This window comes from Sander vitreus, chromosome 5 (genome assembly GCF_031162955.1).
Source record: "Sander vitreus isolate 19-12246 chromosome 5, sanVit1, whole genome shotgun sequence".
NCBI classification, from domain to species: Eukaryota; Metazoa; Chordata; class Actinopteri; order Perciformes; family Percidae; genus Sander; species Sander vitreus.
The window spans coordinates 21,654,680-21,671,027 of NC_135859.1; the positions used below are offsets into that span (position 1 = coordinate 21,654,680).

The 16,348-nt window shown below is 41.2% G+C and overlaps 1 protein-coding gene across 3 annotated transcripts; it reads right to left on the reverse strand.

The window, feature by feature from the left end:
- Positions 1-6,734: 6,734 nt before the first annotated feature.
- selenop (selenoprotein P) lies at positions 6,735-10,318 on the reverse strand. 3 transcript variants are annotated; one of them, XM_078250971.1, is made up of 5 exons: positions 10,183-10,318; positions 9,309-9,542; positions 8,886-9,098; positions 8,661-8,778; positions 6,735-8,503 (listed from the first exon to the last, which is right to left on the reverse strand). In XM_078250971.1, exons 2-5 carry the CDS (start codon positions 9,509-9,511, stop codon positions 7,898-7,900), a joined length of 1,140 nt encoding a protein of 379 aa, XP_078107097.1. In that variant the 5' UTR covers positions 9,512-9,542; positions 10,183-10,318; the 3' UTR covers positions 6,735-7,897. The 3 variants fall into 3 exon arrangements, with proteins under 3 accessions (XP_078107097.1, XP_078107096.1, XP_078107098.1); XM_078250970.1 differs by having other exon boundaries at positions 9,309-9,539; positions 10,183-10,316; XM_078250972.1 differs by having other exon boundaries at positions 7,922-8,503; positions 9,309-9,539.
- Between the last annotated feature and the right edge of the window lie 6,030 nt (positions 10,319-16,348).

A 16,348-nucleotide genomic window follows, 5' to 3' on the forward strand; every position in this document is an offset into this window, starting at 1 on the left:
TTGTGCATGTCTTTTTTGTAATCAGTTGTCCTTAGAAATAAAAGAAAACTTTTAAACTGATTTTAAATAGTTAATTCCAAAGAATGTGTGTGTTTCTAAACACTCCTTAAATTGGACCCAGTATTTAAAGGTGCTGTAGGTAGGATTGCGAAGATCCAGGACTTAGCCAAAAAATTTGAACGTCGACAACTTCTCAGTCCCTCCCCCCTTTCTGCTAAAGCCCCTCCCCCCATAAGGGAGAATGAATGTGTGTGCATGAGCAATGATTGACATGCAGTTAGACACCCCCCCTGGCCCTGATTGGTGGATCTGAACAGGGAGCTGTGGATTTTTGCAAATCGCACTACAGGCTGTAGGTGGTGCCAGAGGAGCCAGATCCTATTAACTGCTTCATGTAGTTCTACTCAAACATAGGGTCAGTTTCAGCAAATAAAGTTAGTTGTATAAGTCATACCTACTGCACCTTTAATTAACCCAATAATCTAATGTGAGTGTTGGAAAAGCAAAAGTAAACTAGAACTGCAAGCAGTTATGACAGGGTCCAAGCCTCCCGGTGCCAGTCGCCCCCGACGACGCGGGGAGCATGCGAAAGTGGGACCCAAAGCATGATGGTGGGGAGGCAAACGTCACTAAATATCGAGAGGTGTGAGCCGCAAGGTCTGCGGTACATTTCCATTGCAAATATCCCATTAACATTAATTGAGTAAAAGGGCCAAAACTGGTTTAGTTGACTATGGCTACGTTCACACCGCAAGTATTATTGCTTAATTCAGATTTTTTGCTCAGATCTGATTTTTTGTTTGGCTGTTCACATTACCTTTCAAAATGTGGCCTATATCAGATTCCAGTGTGAACTGTTTGCGGTTTTGAACTGACCCGCATGCACAAAAGAACAATAACAATGACATCAGACGCAGCAAAACTTTTGGATGCCTAGTCAAGTTTTTAATTTTACTGTCTGTGTCTTGGGCTAACTCCCGCCGGCGCATAATTGTGAGACATGTTGATGCGGATTGACGTAAAGGTCGTATCAAATCCGCCTTGATTGTTCACACTGCGGCCACATTGAAAAAAAATCAGACCTGGGTCTGATTCAGGACCACATATGGAAGTGGTCTATATCTGAAAAATTCAGATCTGGGCAAGATTTGAGTGTTCACACTACTTCTGAAGAAGTCTGACCAGTGGTCTCATTTATAAAACTGTGTGTAGGATCCTTACTAAAAGTGTACGTACGCCCAAAAGCCAAAAATGGCGTACGCCAAAAACAATTCAGATTTATAAAACGTTGCGTACGTACATCTGTAAGCAATGTTCCCTTTAGAAATTAGAGATTACCCACAAGTGTGCGTACGTGAATCAGCTTCTTATCCCACCCTGTACACGCCCATTTTTAACCATAAATAGTCAATGCAAAGCACCTCATGAATGCTGATCAGTATGTTAGTGACCCTGGCAGTCGTTCTTTCGTTGCGCTGAATCATGCCGAATCATGACGACTTCCGGGGGAAACGCAAAAAACTTCTGAGATGTTCAGGAATTGCTGCAAATTGAATTTTTGAAATTGAAAATTTGTCCTGTTCTCGCACAGTGTAGGGAAACCTGATCTATAGACTACCTATATTAATAATACCTTCCAAAATGGCAGGCATTACGGCTCTCGGGAACAGCTTTGATATATCAGACCTATATGATAAGATTTAACAGAACTATATATTATATCCAAACATTTCCCTCTGGAAACAGCCGGTTGCCCCCAGAGTTGCGAGGACCTGTATTTGGACCGGGATGGCACGGTTCCGGCGCGTTGCCCTCTGTACTGGACCCAATTCAGTACAGAGATCCAAGAGCACAGCTTTAGGGAATTTAAATTGGCATATTAGCCAGTCATCGTCATGGTTCCTGAAGCCTTTTTTTCTCCTGTTTCTTCCATTGCTGTAGTCCTCCTGCAGGGCCAGCAGTGCCATCATGCAGCATTACGCACGGGTTCACGGCAGTATTTATATGTTTACAACATATTGTGATTGTTAACACCTTGCCAAAATCACAGCATCAACTTTCGTGGTATCCCCCACCCCAAGATACAATCTGAAGACGAAAGTCTAACAGGCAAACACACTTTTCTTCATGCAGGTTTTGTCACAAAGAGTATTAAAGTTAGGACCAATAACGAGGACATTAACTGTAACGATTGTGCAAGAGCTTAACAACTTTGACATGATATATGATGATATATGCACAGTATTAAAGACATATTTAGCTATTTACACTGTGTTCTGCCGTTATCTAATGCTAGGGTATTTGATGCTATCCTGTAATCCATTCAGTTGAGCCATCTCCTCCTGCGCTCCGTAGCAGACAATGTGACGGTGAGACAGCGCCGATTAAACATTAATAACTTTTTTTTAAAATAACGCATGGGTCAGAGTTTGCGTGGAGGACCGCACATTCTCCCGTCAAGTTTGTTTTTTTATAAATCACAACCTTTACGTGGGAAGTGGCGTATGCACATTTTCAGCCCCGTTTTGCGCGTACGCCACGTTTATAAATGAGACCCCTGGTCACTTGACCCCAGATTTAGGCCACTTTTGCCTGCAGTCTGAACATAGCCTATAGCGCCCCCTAATGGCCGATCTTCACCAAATTTGGTACAGAGCATCGTAGTGGAATGTTGAACAATAATCTCATTTTTTTGCTGATAGCATTTCATTTGGTCGACATAAGATAAAGTTTGTGTTTGGTAGCTAGCTAGGAAATTTAGTTTGGTCGTCAAATGCGCATACTTTAACGTAGCAAAGTCATTTGGCCGTGGCCGGGTTGGTTCAGTGGGTAGAGCAGGCACACATATACTTGGAAGTTTATGCCTCGACACAGGGGTCCAGCGTTCGAATCCGACCTGTGACGATTTCTTGCATGTCTTCCCCCTTTCTCACTTAGCTGTCCTATCACAATAAAGGCGGAAAAGCCCAAAAAATAATCGTAAAAAAAATGTAACTGGCCAAACTCAGTTCAAAAGACCTCCTTAACTCACTGCCAACTGTGTCATTACTGTAAAAGTACACAAGCATCATACTGCACAGTAAAGGACAGCTCAGATCAGTGACTATGTTTATGCACATAATATTCAGGTTTTTGCCCTAATTCCGAAAAAGACGATATTCCGAATAAGCTGTTAACATGGTTAATGAAAGTAAGTATTCCACTAATATTCGTTTACAAGTAGCCGTGCAAAACAGGATTTTTTTCAAAGTTTACCAGCAGCGGTGGGCTTGTTGGACCGTGCGAACACAGCGTAAGCAATATTGGTGTGCATGTAAACGTACTGAATGACAGAAAAGGATGTTAATGAAGAAAATGTACTGCCCACTGTAGTCTGAGATTACAAATGCAAGAAATAGATCTGTGTCTGAGAGAGGAAAATAGGAATTGTGTGTATGGTTGTGTAGTGGTTGTAGGGTGGAGAATCATGTATGTGAGCAACACAAGGGTACTGTGTGTATGATCGTGTGCGTGTGCGTGTGCGTGTGCGTGTGTGTGTGCGTGTGTGTGTGTGTGTGTGATTGTGAGAATAAGTTCACATGTGTGTGATTGTCTCTCTCACTCTCTCGCTCTCTTGCTGCTGGAGTAAGTGGAGAGAAACGGCTGCAGGAACAGTTGTGCATTGGGGGAAAGCATATCGGACAATTAAGACAGAGGCTGCTCTGTGTGGGGCTGATTGAATCAGAGAGACAGCTACTCACAGATCTTCGTCTCGGGACATTGCAGGTAATTACCCATAAGTCACTGTTCCCCTGTATTGGATCTTCAGCCCAATTACGCCCACACAGGCAGTCCATCTCGGCCTCATTTATTACCTCCGGTTGCTTGTTGACCTTTTCAGACACACAGTCAGAAAGGCAATTCAGATACATTGTACTGAGAAAAGGTCTTGAAGACAATTTCACAGGTTTCAAGCTGTAAGTTCACATTATTATATACAAAGTATTAGCATAGAAAAATGAGCATAAAGTACAAACAAAATAAACACACACCCACAAACCAAATGGACAGTTTTTTATTTAAATAGAATTAAAGATATTTTCTTTCATTTTCTATTTTATTTTCTATCGTTGCAGTCTATCATCAATATTATCAATACAAAAAAGATTTAACAAGTGTATCATTAATCAACAATATGTGTATGCATATATGTCACAAACCAAAATACTGTATGTAAAATCACAACTGACCAAACAGATTTTTTTGTTTTTGTTTTGTTTTCATTGTGCATTTTAAATTAGTTACACTTAAAGGTCCCACGGCATGAACATTTCATTTAATGAGGTTTTTTAACATTAATATGAGTTCCCCTAGCCTGCCAATGGTCCCCCAGTGGCTAGAAATGGCGATAGGTGTAAACAGAGCCCTGGGTATCCTGCTCTGCCTTTGAGGAAATGAAAGCTTAGATGGGCCAATCTGGAATCTTCCATTTATGACATCATTAGGAGGAAAATTACCTCCCCTTTCTCTGCTTTGCCTGCCCAGAGAATTTGGCCCGCCCATGAGAAAGAGAGAGACATCATGGCTTGCAAACAAATGAAGCATGGCAGTTGGTCAATGCCACACCCCCACCCTCCACCTTGCCCCCCCCTCTTTCCTCCTCAATAGCATTTAAAGCTACAGACACAGAAATAGCACATCCTAAGGAAAGCTCATTGTGGGACTGGCTCTAGTGGCTGTAATTCTGCACCAAGGCTGAATTTCGGGAAAGAGACTTCAGATACAGTATTAGGGGACCACTAAGGCCTATATAAAAACATCCAAAAAGCAGCATGTCATAGGACCTTTAAGTGAAAACATTCCCCTGTAGACTACTCTTGCAAACATTTCAAGCTGGCACTCGACATGTGGCATACGCGTTTTCTCATGTGCATGCAAAATCAGAATAGTTAGTTAGAACCACTGGAATTGAAATTGCATGTGTTGGTACATGTGGACATAGGACACTATAGAAAGAGGGCTAATATGCATGATCCTTGAACATGCAAGAGTAATTCATCAGAATGGAAAAGCCACTTTAGTTAATGAAGAGGCACTCTGTTAAAAGTAGGTGGAGCTGTCAAATAACTGGTAAGCCTATGAGGCCAGCAAGGAGGACAAGTTACAGTGGCCCTGAAGTGCAAATCACAACAGCAAATAGAAAAACGCAACAGCAAATCATAAAACACAACGGCAAATAGGAAAACACGACAGCAAATACGAAAACACGACAGCAAAATAGGAAAACACGACAGCAAATATGAAAACACTTCAACAAATCATAAAACACACCGGCAAATAGGAAAACATGATGGCAAATATGAAAACACGACAGCAAATATGGAAACACAACAGCAAATATGAAAACACGACAGCAAATATGAAAACATGACAGCAAATCGGAAAACACGACAGCAAATAGGAAAACACGACAGCAAATCGGAAAACACGACAGCAAATCGGAAAACACGACAGCAAATAGGAAAACACGACAGCAAATCTGAAAACACGACAGCAAATCGGAAAACACGACAGCAAATAGGAAAACACGACAGCAAATCGGAAAACACGACAGCAAATATGAAAACACGACAGCAAATATGAAAACATGACAGCAAATATGAAAACATGACAGCAAATCGGAAAACACGACAGCAAATAGGAAAACACGACAGCAAATATGAAAACACGACAGCAAATCGGAAAACACGACAGCAAATAGGAAAACACGACAGCAAATATGAAAACATGACAGCAAATCCGAAAACACGACAGAAAATAGGAAAACACGACAGCAAATAGGAAAACACGACAGCATTAACTTCTACCAGAAAAGGTAGGGCCTATCTAGCAGAGGACGGACCCTCCTGATTGGACAGACGGACTGTCTTTCTTTTAACAGGAAGGAGAGGTGAAAAACACGGAAAAGCGCCTACTTTTAACAGAGAGACAGTCTGTCTGTCCAATCAGGAGGCTCCGTCCTCTGCTAGATAGGCCCTACCTTTTCCGATAGAAGTTAATGCCGTTTTGTTTGCTATTTGCTGTCGTGTTTTCATATTTGCTGTCGTGTTTTCATATTTGCTGTTGTGTTTTCCGATTTGCTGTCGTGTTTTCATATTTGCTGTCGTGTTTTCATATTTGCTGTTGTGTTTTCATATTTGCCGTTCTGTTTTCCTATTTGCCGTTGTGTTTTATGATTTGCTGTTGCGTTTTTCTATTTCCTGTTGTGATTTGCACTTCAGGGCCACCGTAACAAGTTCATCAGTAAACTCACCAGCTGATGAGAGTGTTGTAGTGGTTTATAGTGTAGATCTTCATCGCCATCTACTGACAAATATTAGGCAGAACAGCTTAATAGCACCCTTTCTTTACCTAAATCTCCAAAATATATTTTAGTTAAAACTGTTTATTAACAGCATAATGGGCATAAAGGCTTACTATATGTGTATTACTGGACTTTAATGCATGCTACAGACTTTTAATGAAGATCATAAATGTGCAAGTATTGTGGGTAATATAACCCCATCTTCTTTGTTGAAGTAACACGCATCCAACTTCCCAGGCACGTGCAGGATAGTTGCCAAATACCACCAAGAGTCCCTCTCCCCTGCCCCAGACCCAGCAATTCTTCGTACACAGCAAATTTGTAAGTCAGTATGCAGTCATGGTCAACTTTTATGTTCCAACTTTACCAAGAACACACACAAACTGAAAAAGTAACTCAACCATCTTTATTCAACTCTCAGTTTCCATGTTTGACAGCCTTAACATAATACAGTTCTCTGTACAAGCATCAGATTTTCAAGGTGATTGTTATCTTCCCGCAGAAACCTTCATTAAGTACTGAGTGTATTCCAACCATCATTCATTGCTCCACTTTCATTTCCCCTCTGCCCTTTTCTAAACAATAGAGTCATGAATTTTTTTAAGCAAGCCTTGTATAAATGTGTGTAATTTGCAACCTACAAAGCAAATCCAGAAAATGCAAAGAAAACATACAGGAACATGGTATTCAACATTTGAAATGTGGTAAAATATACTCCTGCCATATGTTTAAGCTTGTAGACTTAAGTAAAAAAAAAACATTACATTACGTTACATAGCCTGGTTGACACCAGACCCTTCTCAGTTGTAACTTGCAGAGCAAATTTCAAATTTGCCGGAAGTTCGTCAGGGTTTTCCCAGGCTAGCCATTACATGTAATCAAGAACAATGATCAATAGCATGCGCTATAGACAAACACATCACTGGGATAAACTGGATTTGCTTTAAAATGTTTCCCCTAAAATTTTGCTTTCAGGTAATTATCTAACTCCCTGTCTAAAGAATCTATCTTATTTTTTTTCTGTTCCCTCAAATATCCTTGGATACTGAACTTCGAGATGTTTAAAGTATTTATCATGTTCCTAAACTACCCTCTCCTCTCTCTTCTGCCTGACTTCATACAGACGCCACTAGAGCGTAGTTTCTGCGCCTGGTTTCATAAAGGATGGAGAGAGCAAAATGGAGGAGGTCATTTGTAAACATGACAACTACACTTGTGAGAAAGGACGAGAGTAACCCACTGATAGACAAGCGGAGACAGGTGAAACAAGTCATATATTGTTTAAGGCTTAGTCAAATTATTTGCATACCTGTTGCCAAATGTTACAAGTTAACAAGCCGCCAATGCATGTTTTGCTTGATGTGTTTATCTACTTTATTTAATCTTTATCAGTGTGATCTCGGACTCATGTTCATCTATCTCATATGCCTGCTGTCAGGGACTGCCCTGCCCTCTCCCAGGGTAATACTTGTTGGTAAAAAGAGCGCTTGGTCCCGATGTTTCTGGTATTAATATGAGGCTGATATCAGAGCCAGCTTACAGCTGCTCTCATCCTCAGCTCACACCTTGGGGTCAGGCTCATTGGGCTGGCTGAGGCTGCTGTCAGGCAGCAGGAGGCGAGCGTCACTGTCAGGTCTCCACAACATTAATGGCTGTATCGCCTCTCGGCCCGTGTCACTGTCAGGAGGCGGGCAGCGCCTCATCACAGTGTCACAGACCGACCAGTTGCTCACTCCCTGCATCGCCAAACAGCCTGCGTCAGTGTCAGCATCAGCTGGCTTTAGGAGAGGCTGCATTGTCAGAGCCTGCTCTCCACTGTCAGCTGTACTTTGACTTTCACCTAGCCTCATTTACTCAGGACCTCAAAGGGACCTGATGGGCCTCCTGTGACATCTGCATCTGGCCTACATCAAAATTATGTTGCACAACACCTTGCTGGCCAGCGCCATCATGGCTTCCATGGTGATGACCATGGTTGTGATCATGGCCACGGGTGTGAACACCATGATTAACCCCATGGTGATGACCGTGGTGGTGACCATGCCCGTGACCATGACCATGACCGTGACCATGCCCAGTGTCTTCCTTTACAGCTGGGGTAGCATGTGCGTCAGGCTGTGCATCTGCTTTCCCCGTGCACTCTTCTGGTGTCTCAGTGCTCTGTGGAAAAATTAGGAGAGGAGAAATGACAACAGAGCCAAAATAGATGTCAGTGTATTAGAGCGTATCTTTGATTAAATGTGTTACCAACATACTATGTGAGGACTTAAGCATGTTTAATTTAATACATATTGTTGCAGTTATGTGTGGTCTATACCTCATGAGTGCAGTCCCCACATATGCGTTTGCAGTAGGTGTCTTTGATCGCACCCTCAACATGGCCTTGTCCAATGATGGAGTATGGAAGAGAAATGTGGTGGGTGAGACGGCCACACCTGATGGCAAATTGATAAAAAAATTATGAGGATCAGAAAAAAGAAAAATGATTTGCTTTTGATTTCCTTGCAAAATATGAATGAACTGTCCACTACAGATAACAAACCTGTCATAAATGAGAAAGTCATCTTTCTGTCCGCTCAGTGTCTTCCAGACATCAGGCTGTTGCTCGTCCTGTTTGTAGAGTGTGATGTTCTCTGACAGTCTCTGTGCCAGCATGGTGTGCAGGCGCCGTGCTTGCTCTGTCTGCTGGTTAACAACCATGTAGACCACATCCTTCAGACCCTGACCCTCCAGCTTCTGGCGCAGGTCATCCATTCTGCTCAAACAAGGGAAATCTGAGTTTAATAATATCTAATACCATTACTGTAACATTTCCTGACTAACAAAGCAGTATGAATGCCATGCTTTGCCATAGAGTTTTGGGCTTCTGTGGCGATGCAATGTAAAGTCATGTTTTTTCTTGAAAGGCAGAAGTGCATAACAAGATCTCAAGGTGGACATAGGCTAACACACGATGAGCACATACCTGGAAGCCTGCACCAAGCAGAACAATCAGCTGGCCTGGAAAAGGGCCAGCACCGTCACCTGGCCCATCGCCCCATTCATAGGCTCCACCTCCCCTATCTTCCAGGCTGGAGGCGGCTGACAGTGAGGTCCACCCCCGTCACTCTCTGCACCGCCCCCATGGAGCAGGCAGAGAGTGATGAGTAGGCTAAGGCACGCCCACATCCCTGTGGTGCCTCCTCACTACTCCAACCTGCTGAGCAAAGCGACAGAAGGGAGTGGTGGGGGGATGGAGAAGTTGGGGAAGGGGTGAAAGAGGACAAAAAGGGAAGGGGAGAACATCAGAGATTGGTCAAACTCAGCAGAGAAAAGTGATAGGATTGTACAAAAGGTCAGAGAAGGGTTATCATTTTTACATTCTTCAAATAGGGATCCTCCCAAACTGACTGAATAAAGCTATAGAAGGGAGACTGTGCAACTAGAAGAGTAAGCAAAGCAGTTTATTTAAGATTCCCAAATCTGTGCTCATGTTGTTTCTATACGAATGTAAGCTTGTGGATACACAGTAATTACTAAGAAACAGCATGCAGTTGAATAAGATGCATGCTTGAGTGTTGAAAGCATAAGTTTAAAATGTCTGTCTGCAATGTATTACCACATGCCAAGGTTATGTATGTGATGCCAATGTAATGACAAGGTTACTTCATATAGAAAATGGTACATTGATATGCAGCATACACAATGAAAGGTATTGTGCAATACCCTTAGGTCCTGTGTCTCAGTATTTATCTATTTACTGTAGGTGTTAAAGGAAACACCAATAAATACATTTTGCTTTCTGGGTATTTGTGGCATTTTAAGTAACTTGATGCAGTGTAATGAATTCTGTCACTTACCCTTTGGTTAAAAAGTTTCGTTCTCTGTGCTCAGCTCTGCGTTGTTGGAACTCCTTGAACAAAAACAAGTCTCTTCCTCCACTGCTCCCCCCGTTTATACTCTGCCTGTTGTTTTTCTATCTGGAGGTAGGACAAAGTTCAACCCGAGCTGTGGCTGTATGCTGATGCCTACACTTTTTTAAGTTAAAAAAGTCACAGTGCATGCAATACCGTTGTTGACAGGATACAAACACTTTTAATGAAAGTTTCGTAGCAACTGGCAGTTTGACAAATTCCTTCAGGAGAATAGTGTGAGAAGAAAGACTTGCCTCTGGCCGGTTAAAATACTTTGTATGTCAGCCCTGGAGATAGTGCATGCATTTGCTTTGTAAAACAAATGTAGGCCTTATGCTATTACATTGTGTTAAGCAGGCTTTATGATTGAGGTGTATTATGAGTCTACAATAACATGGTAGAACATTGTGCAATTCTGTTTTTCACTGTCAGCGCAGAGAGGGGAAGTGAAAAAGGACAGAGGATGGGACTCTGGTCAGTTTCCAGCATGTCTCTGCAGAGTCCACAAAAAACACAGCAGGACAATATGAACAAGTGACACGATGTAAGCATTCCTGGAGATACACATGGACAGTAAAAGTAGGAAAATATTAACAGGGTATTGTAAAGTACTGAACATGGGACATCAAGTGAACACGTTATGTATAGTTAAGGGCAGGCCAAAAAAAACCCAATTAATTAGAAAAGAGGAACTTAGAAAATGAAATGATGAAGATCATATTGCAGATATTTAGGAGGAACGAAGAACCACAAAAGACAATAGCTTCATCACAAAAAATCTATAAAATCCATTAGCTGCTGAAGCTAATTTATAGCTTCAGGCACATTACCAAATTATTCCAGTTATTATCAGTGTAATTCTTGTTTAACTTGTACCCTGAGTTAGGTCATGAAGCAATTATTGCATAACACTGCATTAAAGGGACAGTAATCTATGTGACATCTACAGTTTATTAAAAAAGAAACGGACTTTAAGGCTGTAAACGCCCTCAAAATCCAATCAGGCAGGTTAGATTGTCTGTCTGCAGATATGGGCCATGCAGTTTGAGACAATAAGAGCACTGTTAATTATTCAGTTCAAAGCAAGTTTAGAACAGCAAATGTTAGTGACATTGTGTTTTAACAAACAATAAAATACATTTCAACACAGTGTGAATAGAAATAACTATCTGACAGGGGATGGACACAATAAAAGAAACACCTGCACAATAGACAATCTTAAACAATCGCCCTGCAATAAGTTATATATTTGCAGCTTGTTGTTATAATCATGTTAGAGAAGTGTTTCTTCTTCTCCATGGTGATTTTTAGGGTGTATTTTGTATGTAGTGTTGTTGGCTTGGGTTTCCAAGTAGCATAGGTCTTCCTGCTCCCCGTGTATAACTCTACAATATTTACCACTTTAAGTTTTAATAATTAAATATTTAGGTTAGTAGTAAAGACATTTGGAACACACAAAGCTCCTGCTACTTGTGCTGATTTCTGGAGTTCTGCCAGGAACACTTGAGACACTAACTGTAGCAAAGTTAGTTTACTTGGTGGCATGCTTTAACATTTTCGAATGCACTTTGCTGCCGGAATACACAAGCGAGAGATCAGTGTCCAAAAACACCACCTGATCCGTTGCATTGAGCTCATACGTCAGCTGATACAGCAGAGAATGACCTTTTACCTGCCAGTCTAGTTTTCTATGACCCAGTGTTACTCATTTACAGTGTCTGGCACTATGACAAATGCTCTTTATCAGGGCACACTGATCTGCATATAACATTGCATATCAGTTCAAGAGATATGAATTGATAATAGTATATATTGATAACACTAAACTACACTAAAACACAAAAAAACAGGTTGGGTAATATTTTAGAAACCTGTCAGCATAAAAAATTCTTAGAGATATTTTACACTTGGGTGTTGTCTTCTCAGTTTGGTGCAACTGACAAGAATTACAATCATGCACCATGCTACAGTATATGCCTCCCACTCAAACTGCTAATGTTACTGTAACTCCTTTTCTTATTATATCACATCGTCTACCTGTATGGTGCACCCTGTCATACAGTTCATACATGTTTTCCCTTTCATACTATGTCTGTGCTTGTAATTTGTAACATATGATAAAAACACGCACCATTATGTACAGTTTGTACAGTTCACTCCAACTGTCTATAATTTGCAACACTGTAAACATTCATTCATTATTTCATCATCATTTGTACTTTGCACCTCCCTTTATTCTAAATGTATATGTTTTTCAACTTTTAATTTGTTTTACTTTGGCACAAACATATTGGGATTAATATTAATAATTCTGTATTATCTGATGTCCCCTGATTTTAACCTTATATAAAGTTATGCATGCCGAGACATGTATTGAGTACCGAAAGCAAACTCAGTTATGATAGGCCCTACTTTAAGTAGCTTAAAATGAATGCCTCTTCCTAAGTCATATTTGAATGCAGGACCCTTTTTTTTTAAAATAATATCTATCTTGTATTTTAATAGTCTGATGTTGGTCGCTTTGTTTAGGTACATATCTCGATACCACCAATGCTTACCACTAACAGGGATAAGCCTACATAAACTGTGGTTTTATATAGGCCAACACTACATTATACATTATTTGAAGTGAATGTAATTGTTCTGCATTCACAGGGCACATTATGGAAATGTTGAGGGTTATTTTGATAGGAAGGATGCATTGCCATTCTTATTACTATTAAATAAATAGATAATGTAATGTATATTACAGTATTTTTTCGATTGCTAAACGACAGTGGGCACAACTGGAGCTACATGTGCAAAACTCTAACTACAGTCTGCACAGCAGCAGTTCATGTGAACCAAACTCTAGTTAATTTTTAATTGCTTGAACACAGTTTTCAAAACTCTACACACTTATGCACTACACTGTGGATTCACAGCACTGTGTTCAAATGCTAACATCCTGCTGTCAAAACTGTTAACCACACATTCAAAACAGAATGGATTTCAGTCTGGTGCATTTCAAACACTGCTGATTGCAATTTCAAGTAAAAGACTTGTTTGTGAGCACATAGTGTACATTATATAGGGAAAGCTCAGAAAGATTATTTTTTTAAATAAAGAAACACCAAATAAGAATCAATCAATTATACAGTATACTGTTCGAGAGAAACAGTAAACGGGTAAAAGAGCAGCCCTTATGTTTTCTCGCCCCACAGTTTTCCCTGGATTAGGGTGGCACCTAAATCATGGTTGCAGCTGTCACAGTGGTCCTGCTACACCCTGCTATGCCCTGCTACACTCTACTATGCCCTGCTATGCCGTGCAGTGCCCTGCTACGCCCTGCTATATCCAGCTACGCCCTGCAGTGCCCTGCTATGTCATGCTATGCCCTGCTTCACCCTGCTACGCCCTGCAGTGCCTTGCTACGCCATGAACTACTACAACAACTACTATTTCTAGTCATAGTTCCATTATCTTTATTGTGACTATAATTGCCACTGTTCATTGTACCCCCAATCAGCACCGGCAGACAACTGCCCACCAAGAGCCTGGGTCTGTCCGAGGTTTCTCCCTAACCACTTAAGGTTTCTGCCTAAATGGGAGTTTTTCCTCGCCACTGTTTCACTACTGTAAATGCTTGCTTAGTGGGAATTACTGGAATTGTTGGGTCTTTGTAAATTATAGAGTGTGGTCTAGACCAGTGGTTCCCAACCTTTTTTCCTTTGGCGGCCCCCCCTGCTTATGTCTAAGAAACCCTGAGCCCCCTCTCCGTAACCGAAGTTGAGGTAACTCTCGAGATAGAGCCTTACTTTCTTTTTTGATACAGAGGAGTTATCAGCACTTTTACGTTTCTCCGCTATGTTTCGTTCATAAAATAGTGATGCCGTGGCGGCAGGAAAAATAGCAGCTAGCATCTGACCTGATGACAGCAAGGGCCACAGGTTAAGAGGTCCCGGAGGTTTGGCCTACTAAGTAGCCTGCCTACAATTTTAAGCGAGAACAAAAATATATATTTTTTATACAGACTTTTGTATACATTATATATTCTAGTGTATTATCATAATTTGTTTAACATGTGCAAATATTTTTTTTTTACCTCAACCCTGTGATCTTTGCCGCCCCCATGAGGGGTCCCCGGACCCCAGGTTGGGAACCACTGGTCTAGACCTACTCTATCTGTAAAGTGTCTCGAGATAACTCTTGTTATGATTTGATTCTATAAATAAAATGTAATTTAATTTAATGGAAATAGATACCAACATGTCCAGGTAAGATGTCTGAGGTTACATATACATGAAAAATGTGAAAAACACTACATTTACTAGTAAAACTGTGGACTTACTGTTTTTCAGAAAGTAATGGAGGTGGAAGCAATGGAAACATCACATTCATTTGTATTTATGGATGATGCAGGTGCATGGCAAGCCAGGACATCCAATGTTCTTTGTTATTACGTACCTTTAGTTTTTAACTTTTTTCCCCCCAGTCATTACATAAATTACTACAGACAAAATAAAATGATATATATATATTGAAGCAAACTGCTGATTTTCATTCTCTCTTGTTTACATACAAAAACTGGTATGACAAAAATAAAAATGTTCACGTGAAAGAATTTCACTCTTTTCTTTAAAGTTCCTATGACATGCTGCTTTTTGGATGCTTTTATATAGGCATAGGTGGTCCCTAATACTGTATCTGAAGTCTCTTTCCCAAAATTCAGCCTTGGTGCAGAATTACAGCCACTAGAGCTAGTCCCACAATGAGCTTTCCTTAGTATGTGCCATTTCTGTGTCTGTAGCTTTAAATGCTATTGAGGAGGAGAGAGGCGGGGCAAGGTGGAGGGTGGGGGTGTGGCATTGACCAAATGCCATGCTTCGCTCGTTTGCAAGCCATGATGTCTCTCTCTTTCTCATGGGCGGGCAAAATAGAGCTCAACAGTCCTGCCCCTCCTCTGAGAGACCTTGGGTTCCCGAAGTAAATTTCCCATTCATTTCTCCTATTGACGTCTGGGAAAATCCGTATATAAAGAGTTTTAGACCATGCCTTAGGCTAACCAGATGGGACGTGACTCATACGCATACAACGTATCATTTTGAGTAAAAAAACGAACAGAAAATCCCCAAAAAGTCAAAGGTACAAGACTGTGTACCTGTCGTCATCTCAGAGCGAAGGAACTACTCATCCCATAAATCACCGCGCACCACTGAACAAAGGAAGCTAACGTTAGTTTAGCTAACAGCTAATTTGGCTAACCGCTAGCTGAGACAGAATGTAATAAATTTAAAACTCAAAATAAACCTGAAACCTGAAAATAACCGTTAACATATATAACGGCTGTTACGTCAGCTATAGACAGCTTTACCCAGTGTTAAGTTTGAGTTAATTTGAGTTATTTTAGACTGAATCAAGCTGTCAGCTAGCGGTTAGCCGAATTAGCTGTTAGCTGAACTAACGTTAGCTTCCCAGCAGAGGCTAACGTCAGAAGCGTGACACACAGATCGTGATTCGTGCAGTGTCATAAATCCTCGTGACGGATCGTGCAGGCAGCAGAGATCGGGTACTGACACCCCCCCTCCTCACCAGCATGAGTTCCACCAATCAGAGTCATCACTGTGGGATTGTTCAGGATTGTGGGTAATGAAGTACTTATCCAAGACATCGCGAATAAAAGACATTTATCTCTAAACAAGGTTAGTGCCCCATGATTTTTGGCGTCTATATGAGCATATACAATCGCTTAGTCATGTACGCAAGCTGGGTTTAAGTCTACCATCGACGGTTACGATTTTATGGCTTATACTGCAAATGTCAATGGAGAAATTGCATTGTATTTTTACTTCCGGAACCCGCTGTGGGCGGGACTGTTGAGCTCTATTATCTGGGTAGGCAAAGCAGAGAAAGGGGAGGTCATAAGGGGGAGATTCCAGATCGGCCCATCTGAGCTTTCATTTTCTGAAAGGCAGAGCAGGATACCCAGGGCTCGGTTTATACCTATCGCCATTTCTAGCCACTGGGGGACCATGGGCAGGCTAGGGGAACTCATATTAATGTTAAAAAACCTCATAAAGTGAAATTTTCATGCCATGGGACCTTTAAAGAAACTATTGATTAGTGTGAAGTC